Genomic DNA, 23,700 nt, shown 5'->3' on the forward strand with positions numbered 1-23,700 from the left:
GGACAGACAAAGCCAAACAGCCAAGAACGGTAAAGTCACACCAAAGCCATCTCCGAAAGAGGGTTCATACTGTGTATTATGGATTTTTGAGGAGACTGGTAGCAGGTCCTGCAGACAAATCACTTAACATGCTGAAGACATATGTCCAAAATAAGCAAACTAACTTCACATATGCCACTAAGAGAGAAAAAAAAAATCTGTCCGTGACAATGATTAACTTCTTACTGTTTACATTACAGGAGAGACAGCATGACGTTTGGTGACCCATTGTGATAGGCACTAAACATATGTAGTGGGAACAGTTCCTGTTCAATGATCTTACAATTCAGTTAGAGTCCAGACAAAAGTTGGTGTAAACAAGCTGAGGCAGTTAAAGAAAGACAACAAATACATTATGGTATAGATAAGCTACAGGCACAAGTTATGAGGGTTAAAATGACAAACAACAGGCATGATCCCCTAGCCTCTACCAGTTGGACTGGGTTTAAAGCAGTCATCCAAGAAGTACATGTTCCATGATTGTGAAAAAAAGCAAACTTGAGAAGCTGAAGCAATTATAACATAAAAATAACTCTGTCCTCATTGCTCCCTTTACTCTTTTTTCACACTCCTAAGAAAATAAAACAATTAATGTCCTTAACACAAAGGGATTATGACCATTCTTCATGCAATAAAATAATAACACTATAGGTAAAGAAAAACAGATAAGAGAATTAATTGGCAAATAACGGTCTTAAACCAGAGTCAGCAAAGCCAAACAAGTGTGTGGTCCCTGTTTAATGATTTACATGTAAAATGGCAGTAAAACTTCCTAGAGGAATAATCAGATTTTCCTTTTTTTCTGTCCTCAAAAGAATTTTTATAAGCTATGAGGGTGTTTTTCTTTCAAAACACATGTCAATTTTGTTTTTCTATTGCACTCACTTTCACATTCAACCAATCTATAAATTTATCTACACAGTTTAATAACGACATGCACAGCAATGCCTCTATCTGGAGATGCACTATGCATTCTATTGTTGAGATGTCTACTTGTTGCCCAGAACCGCATGGCAAGAAAACATCAAACTTGTCACTTTATTAGATGGATTTTTCTCAGATTAATCCAAAAAAGCAGCATGCTTGGGGAATCAAGTAACTGACTCATGAAGACAGACAAAAACCTGCACCAATGCAGCCATCTCCTGCAGCCTCCAGTCACACTTATTTACTTAAGTGGTCTTAGCTAAATGCTTTTCAGTCATATTCACCTTTTTATGACCAATAAAAGCTGCCAACAGGTAAATTCACAGTAAAAACAACTCAATAATTCAGTACTGTTTGGTTTATAAAATTTACACTCCTACAATGGGAAAATATGCCCTGAAGATGTGCATTAGCTGCTGCTTCCCCTTGAGTCACGGTTCTTGGGCTAAACAGAGTGGACTTCCCCTATGGTAAACGCAGCAAAGCAGGAGATACTCGATGCTAAAAGTTACACCCTCATCCCTCTGTAAATGAACCTTTCCCTTCCCTTCTCCACCCACTAGAGCAGAAGTGCTCCTATCAGTTGAGATTTCCTTGTTACATTTCTTTTTTCAGTTTAATGGAATCTGATGTCACATCTGTAGCAGTTTCCAGTGGAAACATATGAGGATTTATAATCTAATATAAACCATTGCTTGCCATCTGAATTATTAATGCTATAACTCTTTGTTATATATAATCGATACATAATGTTTCCAGCATCCACAGTGATGTGCCCACAGAAGCTGTACTGCCAGGACAAACTCAAGACTGAACACTTTACACTTTTCACCTTCCCACTGTACAATTAGTGGCCAAATTACCTTACACTGTCTGAATATTTTTCACAGTATTTTCAGCACTTTGCCACATACAAAAATTATGTAAATAAACCACCAGGTTTGACCCAAAAAAATCCATAGTTCAGGATTTTTTTTAAGAAATAAAGCATTAATAATTAACATTATACTGTTAAACCTGTATGAAGAACAGAGAAAGACAGCTAAAGCAAGTTTGGACTTGTGAAGTTTTCCAGATAAGAATAAAGTAAAATACCTGTTCTATACACTTTAAAAGTTCCATTGCTTCCTGTTTAATATTTTTATTGTATTACTAAGTTAGTGGCTGGTTTTTGTTTGTACACGCTAGAGAGCTGCCATGCTGTACTTAAAAATCTTCTTGAAGCACAAAAAAACAGGGCAAAGGAACAGTTAAAAATTCAAGGGCAATTAATATTCAACTTTTTCATCTAAAAGAAAAACCCTGTCCTGAACAGACTATTTTGCATATGAAATCCGTTTGAAATAATGAATTACCAAAAGGGTTTTGTCTACTTTAAAGGTTTGATTTGTGGTAAGCAGGGCAAAAGCTCTCTTATTTTTATGTAATTACGGATTTCACAGAAAGTATTACATATCTTTCATAATGAAAGGAAACACTTTCAGCTGGCATAAAACCATGCAACTCAATTAAAAAACAATAATAAAATCAATAAAATCATTCTAATTTGCATTAGTTGAGTGCCTGGCCCTTTTTTCTTTCTTTTCTTCTGAGCTCATACATCAGTATTAGGGAACTGTCTTATCCTTGGCTATCATATTACATAACTACTAATTTAAATGCAGTGTTGGTCTTAAAACTCAGTACTGGTGTGCAGTCCTGTAACAGTGCAAGTCGATGGAAAGCCAGGCTGCCCTTTTTCTACCCCAGCTGCATATCACTGCTCTACCCCTACCCCATCCCTGAGATTCCTATAACTACACAGCAAGCTGGTTCTGGGAACTGATGTGGGGAAAAAAAGAAAAAAAAAAAAAGTGCTCTACAATAAAACCTGATGAAAAATTTGATTTTTAGTAGTCAACGTGAATGTAACGCCATTACATACATACCAAGTTTGCACCGATGACTATTAAACAGAACAGCCTTGGTCTATTCAAAATGACTCCAAGAAGACAGAGATGTACCTGATAAGGAGCATTCTACAGAAAGACACAAACACACAAAAACAGCCTAAATTACAATTTCAGTCCACACCCGCTAATCCACTCCATCAGACTGCACACGCTGGAGTAAATGAAACCTCATCTTCAAAAGCAATTTGCAGAATTACTTGCTGATGTTGAAGAACTACTTCAAAAGAATGTAAGTGTTATGGAATTTTACTGTTTTTTTAAACAAGCCACTGTTTAAGCTCAAGAGGAAGGGGAGGGGAGTGTTTGTTTTTTAAACAAAGCTTGTAAGATTTCATTACTAAACTATCCAGAATGTTTATTTTAAAAGCATCATGATTACAAATAATGACATTTTCAGTTTTTAACTTACCCATATTCAAATGTTTCAGTTAGAAATGACTGGTTTTAGTGCCTTTGTGGAATCTGCATCCAAAATTACACAAGCTGATGACTTTTCAACAATGTTAAAAATGCACATTCTGTCTGAAGCACAAATACCACTGCTGCTAATTGGCTTTAATTGATAGTATTAACAATTTCAGAAGTACGACTAAGTGAGCAAAGTTCATGGGGACAAATCATTCTATATGCTAAAGAACAACATGCCAGCTCCAGCTGACACCACAGTTCTGGGCAGGGCAGGACAAAGTTGTCCACTACACTAATTTTATGTACAAGGATCTTGAACAAGAGTGTGACAGCAAACTCTCTAAGACATGGACTTGACTTCTTATTTGAAATTAGCTGGAAGGCATAAAGGTACTTCTTGAAGAAACTGTAATGTATACCAGTGGAGACCACACCAGGGATACCTCAAGAGACATAAAACCTAAGGTCATAGACTAATTTTTACAACCCATATCAATTTTCTCTTCAAAGTGAGGGTTATTCTGGTAGGAGTTTGTAATGAAACTGCAAACAGATGGTTATGGCAATAGAGTTTACTGTTCAAAGGTGCAATTTTTTCACACTTTAGGAGGTAAAATAAACAATGGAGAACACATTAATTTATTCAACTGTTAATGCAATACTGGGCCAAGCCACTTTGTTCATTTTATGTACATCAACTGCCAGAACAATTACAACTAAGATACTTGATGTGTAAGTAAACTTTCTTGTATAATCCTCTGGAAGTTTACTTTTCAAGTCACAGTTTGTTTTTTGTGTGTACTTTTCAACAATGGAGCTGTTGCAGTTTAGCTTGGCATTCAGCTATCAGTAAGATCACTTACCTTTGAATGAAATTTATAAAACATGACAATTAAGTGTATATAAATACACTAAATTAAGTTAAATCTCCTTTCTTGCCTTTTCTGGTTTTAATATACACCACTATTAAGAACAATTGCATATACATATCAAACATGCTTTATTCCAAGGCAAATACATAGTAGCATACCAAAATCTATACTACAAAGAATAAAGATATGGTGCTTGCGTTAGGAAACATGATATGCACAAAGGTCAAATTTATGACTTTTCTCACATCACTGTACTGCCAGGTCAGCATATAATTTAAGGTTATAAACTGATACACAGATGGGGCTTTCCTAGAACTCAGTTAACTCCAATTCTGTTGAAAGGAACCAATTGCTAATAGTTAAAGAGATTTCAGATTCTAGTGTTCTTGTATATAAAGGACAAAATTTAAGTATTCAACTGCTTTGTCTTTTACTTAAATTCCTGTCACATTATTGAATTTTGCTGCATGTATTTTCCCGTTTTCGCTAAACTGTGTTTTCCCTTTGAAGTCTGACACACTTTCTTATTTTGCAGGGATAAAAGGAACATACACTTTCCATATTTACAAAATTACTAACACCATTTTTTCCGTAAAGTCATAGTAAAACATGAAACCTGAAACTTTGACTGGATATAGTTAAGGAATATCTCTTAATAATGAAATATTCTTTTTTTAACAGAGGTAATATTATTTGCAAGCTGTGCATTCAGATGACATTTACAGAAAAGTATTTTGCTGTGCCTTCAAACAAATGCATTACACACCTTATGCAGCTACTTATATCCATACTTGCTGAAAACCTGCACAGCAAGGGCCATTTTTGTAATCTTTTCCCAGTATGTTTGTTACTGTTAAAGAAAAAATCTCACACAATTTGAAAAAAACTATTTATTTGCAAAATTACTATCAAAATGACAAAAACTCAGGAAATTTAAACCATTAAGATTTATTCTGCCATACTTTCTGCTTAATCTGTATCGGCACTTCCATCAAAATCCTATCACCCTTTCCCTGCTTCCTGCATGGCCTCCTGTGTGCTAACAACACAAGGATTTCTGCAGTCACACAGAACCACACTAAAGATGTCATCTAGTGACTAAACCAACTCAGCACAAAAAAACTTATCCATTGCAGTCATCTTGCCACTGAGTAAAGGGATGTGCCACGCAAAAGAGGGGACAACTGTACCTGTAATTTCATGACTCACGTTCTACAATTCTAATCTGCCAAATAATTAAGGACATGCTAGACTTGATGTTCAATGGGATTAACACACGTATCTTTGAAGATCAGAAGCTAGAAGCAATTGAGACAATTGTCCTGTGTAAAGCATGACCAGAAATTGCAATGTTTTGTCTTCTGAATTCTATATCAGGACAAGCAGAAGTGATCCTAAGATTAAAATCACATCCCTGTGAAAAAGGAGCATTGCATTTTTTTAATTTAATTTTATTTTTTTAGTTTATTGTACACATTACCCATCCACTGAACATTAAGTGAAATAATAAATTCCATGAACAAACTAAGAGGCTGAGAAACAAAGATGCAGGAGGCACATCAGCTGGCTCCAGCTCAGAGAACAACAGCCAGGGAAATACCTCAATAAGAGGGCTGCTGAGAACTCCTAGGTATTCTGCATTTCATTTCTTTTTCTGGAGTTTTCTTTATTTGTATAAATTGTCACATATTCATTGAGTTAGAAACAAAGAAACAAACATGATCTTTGTAGTTAGTAATAAATGAATCCAGGGAAAAAAAGGCATGGGTTCACATCCCTGCTCCAATTTATAACAATTTATGAACAACTCTAAAAGATGAGATTTAAGAAAACACTCTGTAGCATTCAATAACCTTAACTTCTAAGGCACTCACTGGAAAGATGTAAGATCTGAATTTAGACTTCACTCTGAACCACTGTCGTTTCGGGTAAATGCCAGATCCCCAAAATAACGTCTAAACATACTTATTTAACCATGTCATATTCTGTGGTAAGATTTAAACTGCAATATTTGTATTAAGATTACAAAACTATTTCTGCTTTGCTACCTGATGGAGCCTTAGTGAAATTCAGTGAGACTGATTCCTGCAAATTTGGGAAATGACACACTCCTAAGTCACTAACGACAACATTTTCCAAACTACTAAATTTTACTGAGACACAGCTAACTATAAGGAAAATAAACTTTGTTTTCTTTTTTTTTTTTTTTAAAGAGACCAAAAGAATGAAAAACGTCTCCAGGAACCCCATTTTCATCTCTCCTAGTCTGTTGCCAGCTGCTTCTTTTAGAATCATAGAATGGTTTGGGTTGGAAGGAACCTTAAAGATCATCTAGTTCCACCCCCCTGCCATGGGCAGGGACACCTTCCACCAGACCGGGTTGCTCCAAGCCCCATCCAGCCTGGCCCTGAACACTGCCAGGGATGGGGCATCCACGGCTGCTCTGGGCAACCTGTGCCAGTGCCTCAACAACCTCACAGTAAGGCACTTCTAATCTAAATCTACTCTGTTTTAGTTTAAAGCCATTACCCCTTGTCCTGTTGCTACAGGCCCTTGTAAATAGTCCCTCCCCATCTTTATTATAAGCTCCCTTTAGGTACTGGCAGATGCTGTAAGGTCCACCCAAAGTCTTCTCTTCTCCAGGCTGAACAACCCCAACTCTCTCAACCTGCCTTCATAGGAGAGGTGCTCCAGCCCTCTGATCATCTTCACGGCCCTCCTCTGGAGTTGTTCCAACAGGTCCATGTCCTTTTTATGTTGGGGGCCCCTAAGCTGAAAGCAGTGCTCCACGTGCAGTATTATGAGAGCAGAGTAGAGGGGGAGAATCACCCCCCTTGACCTGCTGGCCACACTTCTTTTGATGCAGCCCAGGATATGGTTGGCTTTCTGGGCTGCAAGTGCATACTTTCAGGCCATGTTGAGTTTTTTGTTCACCAGCAGCCCCAAGTCCCTCTGCTCAGGACTGATCTCAACCCATTCTCCAGCCTGTAATGATACTGGGGGTTGCCCCAACTCACGTGCAGGTCCTTGCAATTGGTCTTTTTTAATTTAATGGAAGGGACACTTTGGGAGGTGTTCATGGAAGGGACACCTTTTGACCATCGAGTTACCAAGATAAAGCACCTGACTGTGAAATTTCAGACTACTGATATTTAATGACAGGCATGGGAAATAGTTCTGCACTTGTCATAACATATCTAGATCAATTATGTCTGTAGTAGCTGTTTCAACGTAGAATGATATTCAACATAAAGTATCTGTTGTAAGTCCAAGACCCCATAGTGGATGAGAAATCTCACTTAATATTCTTTAACTCCATTCTGTACCCATCCTCTGTGCTCATTAGTCAAAATATCCTTTCAACCCCTTAGGAAGGGGACTCTCCAAATTATACATACAGGACAAATGCTGCTTTGGTCCAAATCACATTCCCATAACTTGTGCTTCCCCTGACCACTTACTGGCATAGCACCCCGAAGAATTTGGGACTGCTGAAGACAACCTCGTGTAGAATCTCTGACTCAAAGAGACAGGCACCCCACTGACTGTCAGGATTGAGGGCTTTAACCTCATCTCTGCAAGCACAGCAGGGAGAGAAGCAAACACAAGTATAGTAAGTAGGAGAAAATGAAATCTTAAAATCATCAGTCCCAAGGCAACCACTACGCCTACAAGCATAATTTCTTCTTCTTTGCTACCCTAGGTCATGACCCTCATCCCAAAGAGGAAGGAAAGAAACTGTCCTTTCATCATTAAGTTTTGCTATGCCATTCAGGAAAACAACACTGACAACACTATAAAACCACAGTTTAAGATGCCACTGGTATTTCAGCCAAATGCTAATCACCACCATCAATTACCTAATACTTCTCATTACCTCTTTAGTAATTCTAACAAATTCCATTGCAACTTATACAGGGTCTGTTTAAAATCTTCCCAGGTTGACAAAGAGCCAGCAGAAAAAAAGCAACTATCCCTCTTCTACCACAGCACTGGACCACTCCATTTTTATATAAATAATCAAGCTGCATTCAGACACCATGCAGCTGATGAAGGCTGGGCTGACGACGTCACCTGAAGCAGAACACTGGTAAGAAAAAGCTTGTGCGTAGATTTTTGTATCATTAAAATTGGATTTAAAAAAACCCAAGACAGTAAACAATCTGTCATGCATTAACTTCAAAGTTACTTGGTTTTGCAAATGCACCTGTAAAGCAATAGCATGGATCACATAAATATGATTTTTAAAAGTAATTAGCAAATCTATGTATTTATTTAGAACTTAGGAAGGACAAAATATTTCTGATGCAGAGTTCAATGCAGGAACAATATAGCTCAATGAACTGTACACCTCGCATCACACACCAGTCTGGTACATGCCAGCGAAGAACCAGCATTAACAAGATTGACCAAGGTCAGCAAGCAGCACCTGGGAGATCCTAAGTTTCAACAAAGTTGGGAACAAAGCCAGATGCAGCACCACGGTGTCTCCATGGTGAAGTAAGAGTGGGAAAGGACACCTCCTACACACCAGGTCTCACAGGAACTCAAGGTTACTGCTTACTTCAAGTGTTTCCCTAGACTAGATCGCAGGGTTCGGAGCATGTCTCCTCTGTACTGAATACCGTGAGCACGTTAAAACCATTTATTGCTGTTTCTTCTTGCTCCTTCATCAGAATACCAAGACCCCTTAAGCTCCAAGACTTTATCCTGAGCGTGCAATGGCATGAACCCTCCACACACGGAAGAGCCTAAAATCTTGGGCAAAGAATGAAGGTCAAAATTCACTTCCCAGACTCATCAGGGCTGGTCTGAGAATGAGGAATTAACTTCCACCAAGCACTACAGACAATTACACACGTTCCCTTGCAAGAGCAAGACACACATTTCTGACCAGAAAGTTTACAAAACACAGCACCCAGAAAGCTGTTTCTTTTCTCTTTCATCCTCTCCCCAAGGCACAACTGTTAGGTGTGGTTTGTCATCCCACTTAGTGCAGTACTGGAAGGAATGCCACTGCTCTATCATAAGGGCTGCAGAAGAATGTACAGACAAGAGGGGAGGGAAGACACAGTGCCAACTGGCATTCAGCTGGGCTTTTTGAGAAATACTTCAAAAGCAAATACTCCAACAGTTTTTCAGTTTAGTGAAATAGTTTCCCTGAGTAACTTTTTTCCCAGCCCCTGGGTGTGATTACATCTCTATTCTCCCCCCCCCCAACACAATTCTTACGCTTAAATCTTGTAATTTATATGATTACTTTTACAAATTAATCTTTCTCTATGGAGTGCACCATAATGCTCTAGGGAGGCTTGTACGTTCCCGTGAATCTTGTGAGAGTTCTGCCAAGAGGTTTTAACTCCTATACAGATCAAAGAGAAAGTAATGAGATAAAAAGAAACAGGGTTCTCTAGACTGACAGGTCAACCACCTCTCCTCAACAAGAAAAACCGACGATTCACCAAAACAACCAGGGAGACAATCAGGTTTCAAATTTGGAGGAACTATCCCATAAAGTACCATAGTAGTAATTTCTGTACTAACGATTCCTGACTGGTTTCACTGAATAGGAGGCCATGTTATCCTTTAACTTACCTGAATGGTACAAATCAGGCAAGTTACAGACCAAATTTTAGGCTGTATAAACCGCAGTGCTATGGAAATGTCACTGAAGAGCGACACAAGCCTTTCAGACCAAGGAAGACAGAAACTGTCTACCTATGTCCAGTATTTTAAAGCGTCAGAAATGTTACAACGCTGAAAGCAGAGTGCTAAGTGTAGACATACATATGAAATTCTAGAACAGATTTGCCAAAAGATTTGATAGCCCTCTCTTCTTCTAATCCTGCTGCTTCAAAAGCTCAACAAGCTCAAGTGGCCAAATAATAACAAAGGTAGGTCTTAAAGCCAAAACTAAACTGAATGAAGCCAACAGTGAGTTATTTCAGCAGTTCAAGGACATATACGAAAGCTATATAGGTTCATATCCTGAACAAATTTATACATTATTTACCACGTTGTACCTAATAAACAAATTTACCTGTTTTCCCTATTTTTTCCATATCGTGATTTCCAGCTCTGTATGTCAAGGCATGTAATTTCTGGTCAAAAATCACTGAACTTCTGAGACTCCAATCACCCTACTTTCCAACCAAAAAAAAAAAAAAAAAAAAAATATCTATTAGTCAAATTACTTTAGTCTTTGCCTAAACTAGGATTAAGAAGAAACGATGCAAGTGAAGACCTGGCCTCACCAATGAGAGCAGGAAAAATACAGTTTTATTCAGCAAGGTTGAAGTTCAACAGTTTATAAAAATACATGCTAAGGATCTTAGTGTCTGGCCAGACCCATTTATAGCATAGAACCTTTTTATGCAGCAAATCAAAATGGTACATCCATTCCAATTTCACAAATAACTAGTATAGCTAATTAAAACATCAGCTAATATGACAAATATCATTGAAAAGAATCCTTAAAACACTAACACCAAGTTCTCAAATTCTGTGTTGTTGCTTGCATAATGAGTATTTCTACCCACCTAAATCATCTTGTATGTCATGAAAATCTTACAGAATCACTCAGCGTTATTCTTTTTGATCACAATATACCATTTCTAGGCATATTATGAGCACAAAATCCGGTAACTGCAGTCATTGCATAATAAGCTCTTGCAAAAAACAATGTTCTACATAACAATCAGATCTAGGGTCAGAATTATGCATAAATGTAGCTATTTAACTGTAGAAAGAATTTGTGAATTAAAACTGAAACTACAACATTGAACATTTCTGAAATCTTAAGATAGTGAATAATGCATGCCGTTTGTTATCAGCTTGCTGAGGAATTCTAGTCTTTTAAAATAATTGTTTGTATTTGCTTACTAAATATGCACCTGGATCGTATGCAGCATGAAAGACATCAGAACAAGCATTTGCCTTAAAAGAATGAAATCTCAGTGGAAATGTTTTCAATGCACACTCTGGGTTGGTTTTTTTTCACTATTGTTTTTTTAATTAGATTACTACACAATCAAAAACTGTACTATTTACTGACTGGCAGGACTGTGGAAGGAAAAGAAGGTGGGGAGAGAAGAGGAAAGTGAGAGGACCAGGTTCTAGAAAAAACACACAATTACTAGGTGATATATAAATGCACTTTGTACACATTGAACACAGAATAAATCTTACATACTCCAACACAAAGAAAAAGAACTATTTCAGAAAGAGACATGAATTTGTAACCCTAGGTAATTAAAAATACCAGAAAAAAAGCATCCCTAAATACAGGGGAAAGAAAATTAAAAAGCACAGTAACCACCTACATTTTTATGCTTGTGTACTTTTCCCTCTGTGCGTTATGAAAAAAAAACCCAAAACCCTTGGAAAAAAAAATAATCTTGCACACATGCAGAGAGTCACAAAAGCTGTGAAAGAGATACTTAGCACAGGTTTCAGACCAGATGACAAGCCATTAAACTTTCACCTTTAGGTAGTTATGATGATCTGATATCTCTTTTATGATAAATCCCAATTTTTTTAATTAAAATCTACAATGTGTTTAACAAGCAATTCTTCCATCAATCTTTGATGTGTTTTACTTATAGAGCAATGACAGTTTTCAGTTCAGTCTCCTTAAACTTCCAGAGAAATCATTTTCCACTCACTTGCTTTGAAAGCCATTAAAACAACTTGATGAAGAACAGCAGCAGGGGGCTAACAGAAGCCAAGGCTTAGTAACAATCTTTAGATTTTTCTCCTAAGACTTTCTCACAGACCCTCCTCACAAAGATTATCAGGGCTTTTCATCCTCTCCCTTCTCCACAACCCCACCCCCCAATATCATTTCAAAGTGACAAATGCAACTAGCTCCAGGTTCTGATCTGTTCTTAACTTCACTTTTACCTCTCAATTTTTAGATACTCAACTTAAATCCGATTCCCTTAGTAGTGTCATCTCCTCATCATCTTCCTGTTTGGAAAAAATAATACACAGAATGATTCAAGAAGTAATTTGGGAACACCTAAACCGTCATCTATTCCAAAGAGAGCACTGGTACAGAGAAATTTACCTGTTGCTTAAAAGTCATATACAACTGGTATTCGATTAATTGAATGAATTAATGATTAATTGATTAGTGACTTATATACAGTTCTGTGTTTTACTGCAGTATTTCTGAACCCTTCATAATGACAGTGACCCTGCAGCAGTTTAAATCTTGGGACAGAAAGTAAAGAACTATGCAGGCCAACTGCAAATAATCTTCAATCACTCTTTAAAATGGGAACTGCCTGTCATAAATGTCAAGTTCTTTGGTTACAGTTTCATAGAAATGTAGAAATCAAAGTTTTATGGAAAACAGAGCTAACAGGATAGTACTTATGCTGATCAGAATCACTAAAGCACACTTTTAAAATCTATGTTTTGCTGTGCTCGCCACCATTTTATTTCTCTATTATTATGGCCACTTGAAAGACAATCTTTGTCGATGGCTAATTTTGGGGAACTTCTGGAACTCCAGAGCTCAATGGACTCTTCAGTTGCTACATTCAAGCGATGCTGCTGTGGTCCAAATACCACACATGGCATTTCTGCAAAGTGAACAGCTACTTCCTGAAGCAGGGTTATAGGACATACACCTATTCATCCCAGATTCTAGCTGCAATCCCTTGTTCTTTTGAAAACTAGAGCTAGAGTTACAGTACACATGCTAGGAGCAAATGGGGACTAAAGGAGGCCAGATACACGTCTCCTTGTCCTGACGAACAGGGGCAGCACATACAGGAGATCTGTGGTCAGGAAAGACAGATGGTGGGCATTCACATTACAGTTAAGTCACCTCTTGTCCTTACACCATTGAGCTTTATGTTTTCCAGTTAGTGACTCTCACAGTTTGTGTTTCTACTTTATTTTAGCAAGCTCCTATTTGTAAAACAAAGCAGAATAATACATTGTGGAATAAACTTCTAGATGTCTAAGAACAAATCTCATCGATACTTTCTCAGAGCAGCACGAACAATCTCACTTTCTGTATCTCCCCCTTCTGCTGAAGTAACACGCTATTAGAATGTTAATGAAAGTGTTAATGTGAGACCTGCTTTTTTCATGAGATTTTCTTTAAAAATTTAAAACACAAACATGTAAGAAATTCTAGGTCTAACACACAGTCCTATCAGTAAACACACAAAAAGTTTCTATTTGCTTTCTGAGATAATGATTCCAAATATTGGAAAAGCATCCATCAAGAATATAAACTAAAGAAGTTTGAGAAGTACAGAAATATCCTAAGGAACGGTTATATATCATTTACTACATGCATACAATCACTTTACAGAACTGAAAAAATGTAAGGCTAGAAGGACCTCACAAGATCACTCAGTACAACTTTCTTAATGGTGGTGGGATCAAACGTATGTGATGTGAGTGCTATGTAATACACGCCAGATACAGAATATGCGCCTAAGAATTATCCAGTCAGAGCCTCCATTCAGGCTGTTCCATCATTCAAATTCAATGTTCTACCATTGGTGCAGTTTTTAGGTTTAAACTAAATACTTGCATACTGTTTATGTAATAGCACCATAAGATTGTTAAGCACATGACCTAGAGTTCGCCATGAATGCTACTCTGGAATACCCATTTAATAAAAAAAAATATCATTAGCATTACTTCTTGCTGTATTAGTTTTCAAGTATTAATGTTTACTTCTCCAGGAGGGTAAACTTTTCCTCTATTTTCTATTTTCAGAGAAAGAACATCTCTCACCTTTAGGAGTTTAGCCTCATTTCCCTATAATGTATTCATCACCGCTCAGCACATCTGTCCCAGCAAATCCCATTTCCTGTTCTATTCATGAGGCTCAGCAACCTGGAGCTTTAGTGATTGCCGCCACACTTTTCCCATGGCCTTCTCACCTCTCTCCCCCCCCACGCACCCCGCTCCCATTGTTTATCATCTGTTCTTCCCTGCTGCAAACTGCTGTCAGATGTTCACTTATCCCTAATCTTACTCACTGCCTTTGATATTCTTTCTAATCCAACAACCTGTCAACTGGGGCATCAGCCCATGTCCAGACCAGCTGCTCTGTCACAGGCCCTAAGATTCCCTCTCAGCTCCAAGAGGTATTTAAAGGATTTTGACACAGCAACCACAACGTGAAACAAATAATTAATGCTGTTTTGATCAGTGATCAGGGCTTTAGGGTGACATGAGCTGACCACTAAGAAAAACTGGGCTTTAATTTGTTTAAACCTCAGTAAACTTTGCTGTTACTGTATTAACAAGATTTTGATCAGTGTCTGAAGGACAGCACTAAAAAGCTGAGTTCTTTAACTTGTTTTAGTTAAAAATAATGAAGAATAATTAATCTGAATGCAAGTCAGAGGGGCAGTTAACTTTATATGCCTGCTGTGTAAAACATGTTTATTTATGCAACATCAGCTTGTGTAGAGTTTTCAAAGCACAGGAGCTGACCTTTTATGAGTTACAGCTGAAAATACAAATGTCTTTTACATATGGCAGCAGTTGAGGTAAAATTGTTATTTTAAACACACTCGTATTTTCAGGAATATAATAAAAGTATAGTTCCATCCCATATAGACCGTAAACACCAGATTTTAAAGAATATTCCCATTTACAGAAAATGTCTAATTTCCATAACATTCAGATTTGCTATAAACACTTAAAATGCTACAGTGTTCACCTGCTTTAAAACACACCAAATACACATAATTTCAGATCATAGCTGAAATTCTGATTCAGATGACAGATTATTTTTTTTACTGGGAAAAATAAGTTTCTGCTATTTAAGCAAACATATGTATTTTGATCCAAACTGAAAAACAAATAAAGCACTTTAGTTGTTGAAAAACATGAACACTATTTTATTTCTCAAATCTAACTGCAATTACCACAAAAGAGACAATCTCAAACAAGTCAAAAAGGCCTACTTTATACCCCACAGTAGTTGTATTTCACACACAAAATATAAAATAAAATCCCAGTGATGGATTTTATAACATGGTTCATCCACCTAGAACTAAACCACTTTTATTCTTAGGGCTTGTCCATACCGGGCCATCTAGAAAATGAATCTGAAGGTAAGTACCTTGATGAACCTGAATTCTGCTAGTTAAACTCCATTAAACCCCTGTGTGGACACAGTCATTCAGTTTAGTTTACTGCTCCCTTAGGGCATGCACTGGAAAGTTAACATGGATTAAGGTAGAGTATGAATTCAAAGTGCAATCGTACTTTGAAAATGGTTTAACATAAACAGAACCAGACTCTTTGTTGTACAATGAGACATGGAGTTAATCAGGAAAGTCCTGTGTAGACAAGCCCTTGCAGATGAGGCTACTGGAGTGGTATTGTCAAAGCCAATGGTTTGCAACCTCTTCATCTGCAGAGCTGGAAACATCTTCCAGTGAGGCTGCAGACCTTGGGAGCACACTAAAATCTGCTGATAATTGATCTGCCTTTCCTAGTTGACTCACGTGGAGGACCTATAAGTCATCCAATGGCCCTCAATGAGCTATGTATCAGAACCTGAAAAATACTGGTTTAAGATAACTACAACTTAACGTACCTCCTCCTTGTAACTCAAGTAGTCTAGCCATTGATGACATTAAATGAGACTTTGATGTTCATTTATGCAAGTGTAGACACATTTCAGCCCTGTGCAAGGATGCTACAAAAGATGGTTGACAGAGCCTAATTCTTTCCAGTAAGTGACATTTGCTGTCATAAGTTTGTTAAATGATGAATGACTTAAAATTATGAAGTTTTGTCACTGCCAACTACTTTTCATGTATTTACTTCAAAGAACCCTACATTCCCTTGTCAAAGCATGCTGGATAAATAAATTAAGACTAATACAATGTAATATTCACTGAAACAAAACCAAGTACTACAGTTCTTTTCAACTACTACTCTTACTAATTCTTTTCGTTTCCCCCTTTAGTAATTCATGTCTCACATAAAAACAACCTGTACAAATTTCCAGAGTTGAATCCAAGGTATGTGGCAGAGCCAGAAACAGATATGCCTAGATTCCTTAATTTCTTTTCTTAAAACTGTGCTCTAATTGCAAAGAACACCGTTTGGTATTTGACTCCCAAATGCTGTCATTGCAAAAAATTCAAGTTTCTTTTTTTTCACCCATATAAAAGAATTCTATTGCACTTCAGTTCCCAATTAACACAGCAGCAGTCAGATCAAAAATCTGTCTCATTCAGGATCCTTCATCTGACAGAAGCCAACATGCTTAAGGAAGAATATATTGCTCAAACACTCTCAGCGTCCTGCAATCTGCAGCTCAAGTGACTTCCTGAGCTAGAAGTGGTACGTTTGCATTTAAGATTAATACTATGTACTGACATAAAAGACTTGACAAGTTGAAGAAAATGAGACAAATTTTGCAGCAAAAGCGGCATCTCTTTTTATTGCACTACTGCTTTGAAAAAATGAACTGCAAATAAACGTATTACTCAGTAGCATATTTCCTACTACTGCAGACTTTTGAAGATTCAACAGAAGACTTACTTGTTTGAACAGGTAACTTAAAAATCTGTTTACTCCCTCAACAGCATCATTTTTAACTGTCAAAATAGAAAAGAATGTTCTGTGTTTGTAAAAAAGTAGACGGTAGTTCCAGAGAATATTTCAGGCAGCTGGGCACATTAATGTTGCTATTACCATATTAAAAAAATTCTGAATGCAAAATCAGATTGTTAATATTATTGTAACGCTGCACTGCTTTGCTTTTTTGTCTTCAAAGTTTTCATGACATTAATGATACAGACCTCACTTCTTTCTGCATGTATACATATTTTAATCTTCATGACATCTCCAAGACAGTTAAATTTTAAGGCACAGAAACAGTGGTTGCTCATAGTCACAAAAGAAAGCAGTAGCAAATCTAAGATTAGAAATACGAAATTCCTTCTTCACTGATGAATAGCACACTACTCCTGAAGTACATTTTCTACCCATTACAAAGTTCATGATGTGTTAAAATCTACGATAGTCTTAAAAAATACTTTAGAATGACTGTAAAACTCAAGAGATTATAATTGAATTCCCTTAACACTGAATGAAAACATACATTAAAATGAAATTGAATAGCGCATTTTTCATGTTTTTTATTTAATGAATGATTCTAAACATTAAATCAATAGAGGAAATGTGATGCACAGGCACTGGACTACTACTCTGAATTGCGCAAGGAATGCGAAGCTCACAAAAGACCAAATAATTCAAATTTACCACTACTGACTGTAAGATTCAGTTGATATGCATGGAGTTTTTGAGGTTTATCCCACATCACTGAAACAGATACTCATTCACCATTCCACAGATTTGGAATACAAACTTGCAGACATATTGGGAACACTACTGACAGTTGATATTAGTCTAGTAGCAAAGTTCTGGGCAGAATATATGTTACAAAATGCAAGGAAACAGTGGCAAGAGCTCCCTAGCCAGAACCACCTTCAAAAACAAAGCTATAGGAGTCTGGGCTAGATCCACAAAGGCTTTGATATGTGATTTCTGGGCAAAATTTTCTGTAACAGCTCCCAGACATTATTCCCCCAGCTAGATGCTTACCCCAGCTGATGCTCTGCCTCCCCTTGAAGGATACCATCCCCAGCACAGAGGTCACCAAAAAGAATACGCAAAGGCAATTCGCTCAGTTCTATACAAAGCCCAGTAATTTCGATTAAAGGGCAGATGGAGGTGGGTTTGAACTGGAACAGCAGAGTAAGAGCTGGAGCAAAATTACTTTCCTTTCTGCTGATCCTCAGAGGGTAATAATTGCTAGCACGGGGACAAACAATTGTATGCAGTAACTTCTTAGATTACTACAAGATTCACCAGAGCTCAGTCTGTCAAAGACCTGTCTGAGGGTCCAAAGCCAACATGCAGAACCCCTGAAATCCCTGCTCAGGTGCTGATTTCTTCAGAAGACTACATTGAATCCAAATTCCCATTTGGGTACTTAATGATGCCCCAAATCCTAACTCTGCTCAACTACTACTACTCAGAGTCTACTTCATGACTTAGACCCAGCAGAATTATTAAACCTGTTGTTGGTTTTTTTGTGTCTGTCTAATATACAGGCCAGTGCCTGGCTAACACACACAAAAGAGAGCTGAAGATTTACACACAAATGTGCTTCCCAGCAGTGAGCACACTCTGCTGTGATGTGGGAAGCAGTATTAATTGAAGCAAGATCTTGCAGCCTGACTCTACCACATCCCAGGGAAATGCCCTAGCCCTTGGGCATTGAGTTAATCTCTCATTAGCCATCCCTCTGGTCTCTTGAATAAATTATTTATGAAAAGCAGAAAAACTTCAGTAGGAAAAAGTGAAAAGAGATTTACCAAGGAGTTCCTGGTAAAGAAGCCATTCCTTCAGGAGGTGACACATATTTCAAAAGAAAAAGCAAGCCACTTTAGATAACAAACCAATTTGCACTTTGAGGGCAAGTACACATTAAAACTAGCCAGATGCTATCCTATATGTAAGCAAAATGAATTTTCTTCTTTCAGTACCAAACAGAACAAAAGTTTGTAAACAGCGTTCCTACTGACAAAATTAGGAGAATATTCATCAAACTAAGCAAGGTACCTTATCTATCTCTCACCCTCAGGCCACCACATATAAAACAACATGGCTTACTTGACTGAGTGTCCCACCTGGAGAAAAGAGTTGATAGCTGAAAAGCCCAAGTAGAAAGTTAGGTCCATTTTGAGGAGCCGTTAGATGCCTATTTTGAAGAACATAGTTTTAAACTGTATCTTACCCCTCTATATTGACCCTAACCACATCTGCCTATAGCTTGGTGAATTCCATGACTCCTTTACTGCACTTCCATTTCTACCTTTGCACTGTACGATGACAGAATCAATAATTTAAAAAAGTTATTGATCCAGTGATTTGTCTGGTGAGCCAGGCTATTCTCCATAGCTTGGATGCCTAACACCAAGCTGCATGTTGCCTCAATCCACATGGTTCAAAACCTAGAATTCTTTCAGAAGGGTGTACACTTACTTTTATGCTCTATAGGAACCATTCAGAGCTCATCACTTACATTTAAAATATGAGTGGGTAAAGGCAGAGGATGATGAAAGACCTCATATGAAAGGATCTCACGACCCTCTCATGGAAGAGCAGATCCACCACGGATACAAACTGTTCTAACTTCAGGGACTTCTATGATTTCCAACAATCCTCACTACAGCTAAATAGCCAGAAACATGCATTTTTCCCAGTCTTTTGGAAGAGTATTTCTATATGTAACCAAATATAACAGGTTCAATCCAAAGGACAACTCAAGCTCTTAGAACACGGGGAACTTGAGACTTGAGCACAAACCTCAGACACTGCTGGAGTTTTCTAACATGATAGCAAGCGCCTGACATCACCTAAGCACATACACCTCTGCCCTGCATGTGTTCACAACTCCCTGTCTGAACATCCAGATACCCAAGAAAAACACTCTACTGGCCAAAACAGTAATCCAGTCTTTCAGCCTGAAATTTTGAATGTGTGAAGTGCCTCTGAGAACAGGTAGACAACCATGAGTCTCTGGCTCCACTCTTGATCAGGTGTGACCACAATCTTCTTCAGATGATTAATCTGTGTGGGTTTACAACAGTATTTATTCAGCATTTTGTTTATATTTTGCCCCTCAAATGGATCCTGTTCTGAGGTCTTGCAGATTTCTGGTGGTCCATAAACCTGCTAGAACAGCAGTGGTTTACAAGTCAGGGGGGCAGCAGGCTGAATGGATAAAATCAGACTAGCAAACTGATATAAATCATCTGTATCTAATTAATGTTTAACTGCTGAAGACCTAACTGTTTTAGCGATAGCAATGGGATCCAAATTACCTCCATTCAAGTAGCATAATTTTTACATGAAATGTCTAGGAATCAATGTTGTAACATATGTACTCATGATGAAACGTCTAAAAATCAATGCTGTAATGTAAGTGTTCATGAATGCTTAAAAATAATCTTAAAATCATGTTGTATGCAAGAATTCTTTCAATTTCCTGTTTGTACAGAAAAACAGTAGTTGTAAAAAACCAAACTAATAAAATAAAAACCTCTTACTCTATAGAAGTCCTTGGATGTTGAATTTATGTTGAATATCAGTGTCTATTTATAGGAATGGATCTGTTTGAAAATAGCTTTGAAGATTTCAATCTTCAAGGCCCAAATTATCCTTCATCAATATTATAAAACACACAAAAAAATGCATCAATGAATCCTATTCAGACTACAATGAATTATAGGGAACATGTTATAGTTTCACAAAATGTATCTGTAAGATCACCCCAAGCCTTCCAGTTACAGCATGATGCCACATACTGCATAAATTACCCAAAATAGTTTCAGTTTTCACAATGCAACAAATGCCATTATTTAAGTTTTCCTCATTCAGATTGTTCTGTTACTCAGAAAGACTTTTTTACTAGATTTGGGTTTAGTTCAGCAAGCAGGTGCAGGGAATTTGTGGAAGGGGGAAACTAATTTTACTCTAAGATACACCAAGATAAGCACCAATTAGGAACTGAGAAGAAGTTTCTTTTCTTTCTCCAGCTAGTGAATAAAAAAAAACTTTGGACTAGGGGAAGACCTACTCAGCATAAAACCCTTAAGATCAAGGGCTAGATTTTGGAAATAGTTTTCAGTTTTAGATGACTGGTGAAATTTTCAAAAATTCTTAAGCATATCGGGCACCTAACACTCAGATTTTAGACACTTAACTGTTCCGGTATTTAGTGGGGTTTTCAGCAGGCCTAAATACCTTTGCAACAGTAAGTCAAATGACTAAAACTATTTAGTACATCCTCTGGTTAGTAAGTCAGTTTTCAAATGCAAAATATGTTTTTTAATAAACTTAGGGCCTGTCTCTCAGGTCAGGTGCAGGCAGTTGTGCACTCGTTGAGCGTATGCTCTCAGTAGGCTGGACCCAAGCCAGCTTCTGTACAGATGCCATATAAACTATATTTTCACGTTCATTCTAAGACAGTACTACAGCCAAGAGAAACAATCTCTGCCCTCAGCCAGCCCCCAAACACTCATCCCTAACCACCACATTACCACCTCCTCTCTGCCAGCATAAGCATTTGAATCGAATCAAGACACCCTGTTTAGATTAAAACTAACTTCTTTTTTTGGCCAGATTAGGTTTGACCTGGACCAGATCCTTGATCCAGCACACTATGTTGCTGCACAAACACTTGCACAAGGAGAGGAAGTAGCAAGATGTGCAGAAGGGTCAAAGCTACTTCTTTTGGTGGCAATGCTAGTCTCTGTCAAATCACAGCACGTGACCAAACACATCCTTATTTCATCTTTACCATACCCATCACATTTAAGGCACCTGTATTCAAGTAGGTGTAATTTTCTAATACTGTTTTGTGCAGTTTAATTAAATCCCATTTTTCATGTAAAGCATGACTCAGAAATGAAAATGAAATTAAGAAATAAGACTTGTCACTTATAAACTAAGCCAGCAAAAAATCAGTACATGAAAGAATGTTCTTCAGGTCTTCTTCTGATAACTAAAAAGAAATAATTCAGTGTAAAGCTTTTAACTGTTCACGAATCAAAATGTTTTGCTTATCCCAACCAATGGGGAGAGAGCTTTCTTCAGGAAAGTCATGTACAAAATCTATCAAAAAAGGTTAAAAAATCCATTCATCTGCTTTGATGCAAGCTATCTGAACCCTTGCTTTTCCTTTTCTGTATCTTATCCCACTGCTTGACTTAGATACACCTCCTCCATATACATTCCCTCTTCTGCCTTTTCAACCAATGTGTTTAGAAGCAAAGCACAGAAGGAATAAGAGAAGACGTGGTCTGCAGCATGCACTTCTAGGGCTGTCTGAATTCTGCATTTCCATTTCCACCCCTCTACCTGGGTAGAAGCTCACCCTGGACCAGCTAATGCTGCATCGCCAGCTAGAGAAACAACCCGTGTGGTGCACGACCTCGTCCACAGAAAACATGCGAGGAACATGCGGCACATTACGCTGCGATAAGCAACTTTCCTTCCACATCTTGCACTCCTGCCACTGTTGGAGGTATCTGTTCCCTGGGCTCCGGTGAAAGGTGACTCACACTGACAGAAGCACGATAAGGACAGGGATTTCCTTCCCCACCTCCCACCTGCCGGCACTGAGGCTGGCCTGGCACAGCAGCGGCGTCACTTGTCCATGTAACAACCTGCTGCGCCGAGAGCTGGCCAGCAAGGAGCTCGACCTGCAGCCTACCAGCACCAAAACAAGGCCCAAATCAAGAGGTGGCCCGCTCAAAGGCGAACTGAAAAACCAGAACAGGGTTAAAGAGACAGCCCCGGACCCCGGCGAGGTGACGGGCACCCGGGGGCACGGCGCACCCACAGAGGAGCTGGAGCGGTGGCACACCACGAAGCAGTGCCCTCCACTGGCACCGGTCTTTCGGGCTACCTGCACTGCCCACCCCGAGCCCACCTTCCCCGCCGCCAGGGGAGGCTGAGGCGGGCGGGCAGGGACGAAGCAGCCACCCGAGGGGCGGTTCCAGGCGGTGCGGGCCGGGAGGGCGCCATGAGGCTGAGGCCCGCGCTGCTCCGGCGACACTGCCACTGTCCCAAAATGGCGGAGGCGGGGGGGCGGGGGGTGCCAGGACACCAGAAGGGCCCGCGGGCCGGCCGGCCCTTCTCCTTCGGCCTCCCGCCCCCCGTGCCGCACCGCAGCGGGGGAGGCCCCGCCGCCCGGCCGCGGCGGAGGGAAGGGGCGGGCGCATGGGATGGCCCGGCCGTGAGGGAAGGGGCTGGGCGGGCGCCAAGGGGCGAGCTGCCGGCGCCACTCACCTGCCGGTAACAGAGGCGGAAAGGCCGCAGGTAGAGGGAGGAGGTGCAGGGTTTGAGCGCCAGCTCCTCGATGGCCTCCATCCCTGCGGGGGTCAGCGGCCGCCAGGAGGAGGAGGAGGAGGAGGAAGGGGAGAGGCGCGCGCAGCCGCCGGCGGCCGGGCCCTGGGCGGCGAGCAGAGCAGGGCCGGGCAGAGCAGGGCCGGGCCGGGCAGGGCCCTGGGCGGCGGACAGGGCAGGGCAGGGCAGAGCAGGGCCGGGCCGGGCGCGGCAGGGCCCCGGTGCGCCGCGGGCGGGCGGCCGCCGGCTGCTGCGCAGGGTCGGGCTCCCGGCGCGGTACGGGGCCCGGCGGCCCCTTGCCCGGCCGGCCGGCGCACGCTGACAGCCCGGGGCTGCGGCGCCCTCCTCCCTCGCAGAGCCGGGAGCTGGGTTTCACCCCGAACACGGGGACGCCACAGCTGCAGCACGGAGGGGCCTTGTCGCCTTTACGCCGCAAAAACGCTCATTTGTGATGGAGTTTTCTCAAAAGTTTGGCGAAGGTTGTCGGGGGGGGGGGGGGCAGTTACTTCCACACATTACGCCAAAATTCACGGGGTGCTGTTGCACTCCTAGAAATCGGTCTCCCTCTGAGACTTGATACA

At 39.7% G+C, this 23,700-nt stretch overlaps 1 protein-coding gene across 1 annotated transcript in view; it reads right to left on the reverse strand.

Annotated features, from left to right (window-relative positions):
- Nucleotides 1-23,244, reverse strand: part of NUDT14 (nudix hydrolase 14) — a 62,150-nt gene extending 38,906 nt beyond the window's left edge. The window contains exon 1 of the mRNA XM_040600757.1: nt 23,063-23,244. Within this exon, the coding sequence (XP_040456691.1) occupies nt 23,063-23,143 (81 nt within the window). The 5' untranslated portion in view covers nt 23,144-23,244. The remainder of the gene's footprint in view (nt 1-23,062) is intronic.
- Nucleotides 23,245-23,700: the final 456 nt, after the last annotated feature.

This window comes from Falco naumanni, chromosome 7 (genome assembly GCF_017639655.2).
Source record: "Falco naumanni isolate bFalNau1 chromosome 7, bFalNau1.pat, whole genome shotgun sequence".
In the NCBI taxonomy this organism is placed as follows: Eukaryota; Metazoa; Chordata; class Aves; order Falconiformes; family Falconidae; genus Falco; species Falco naumanni.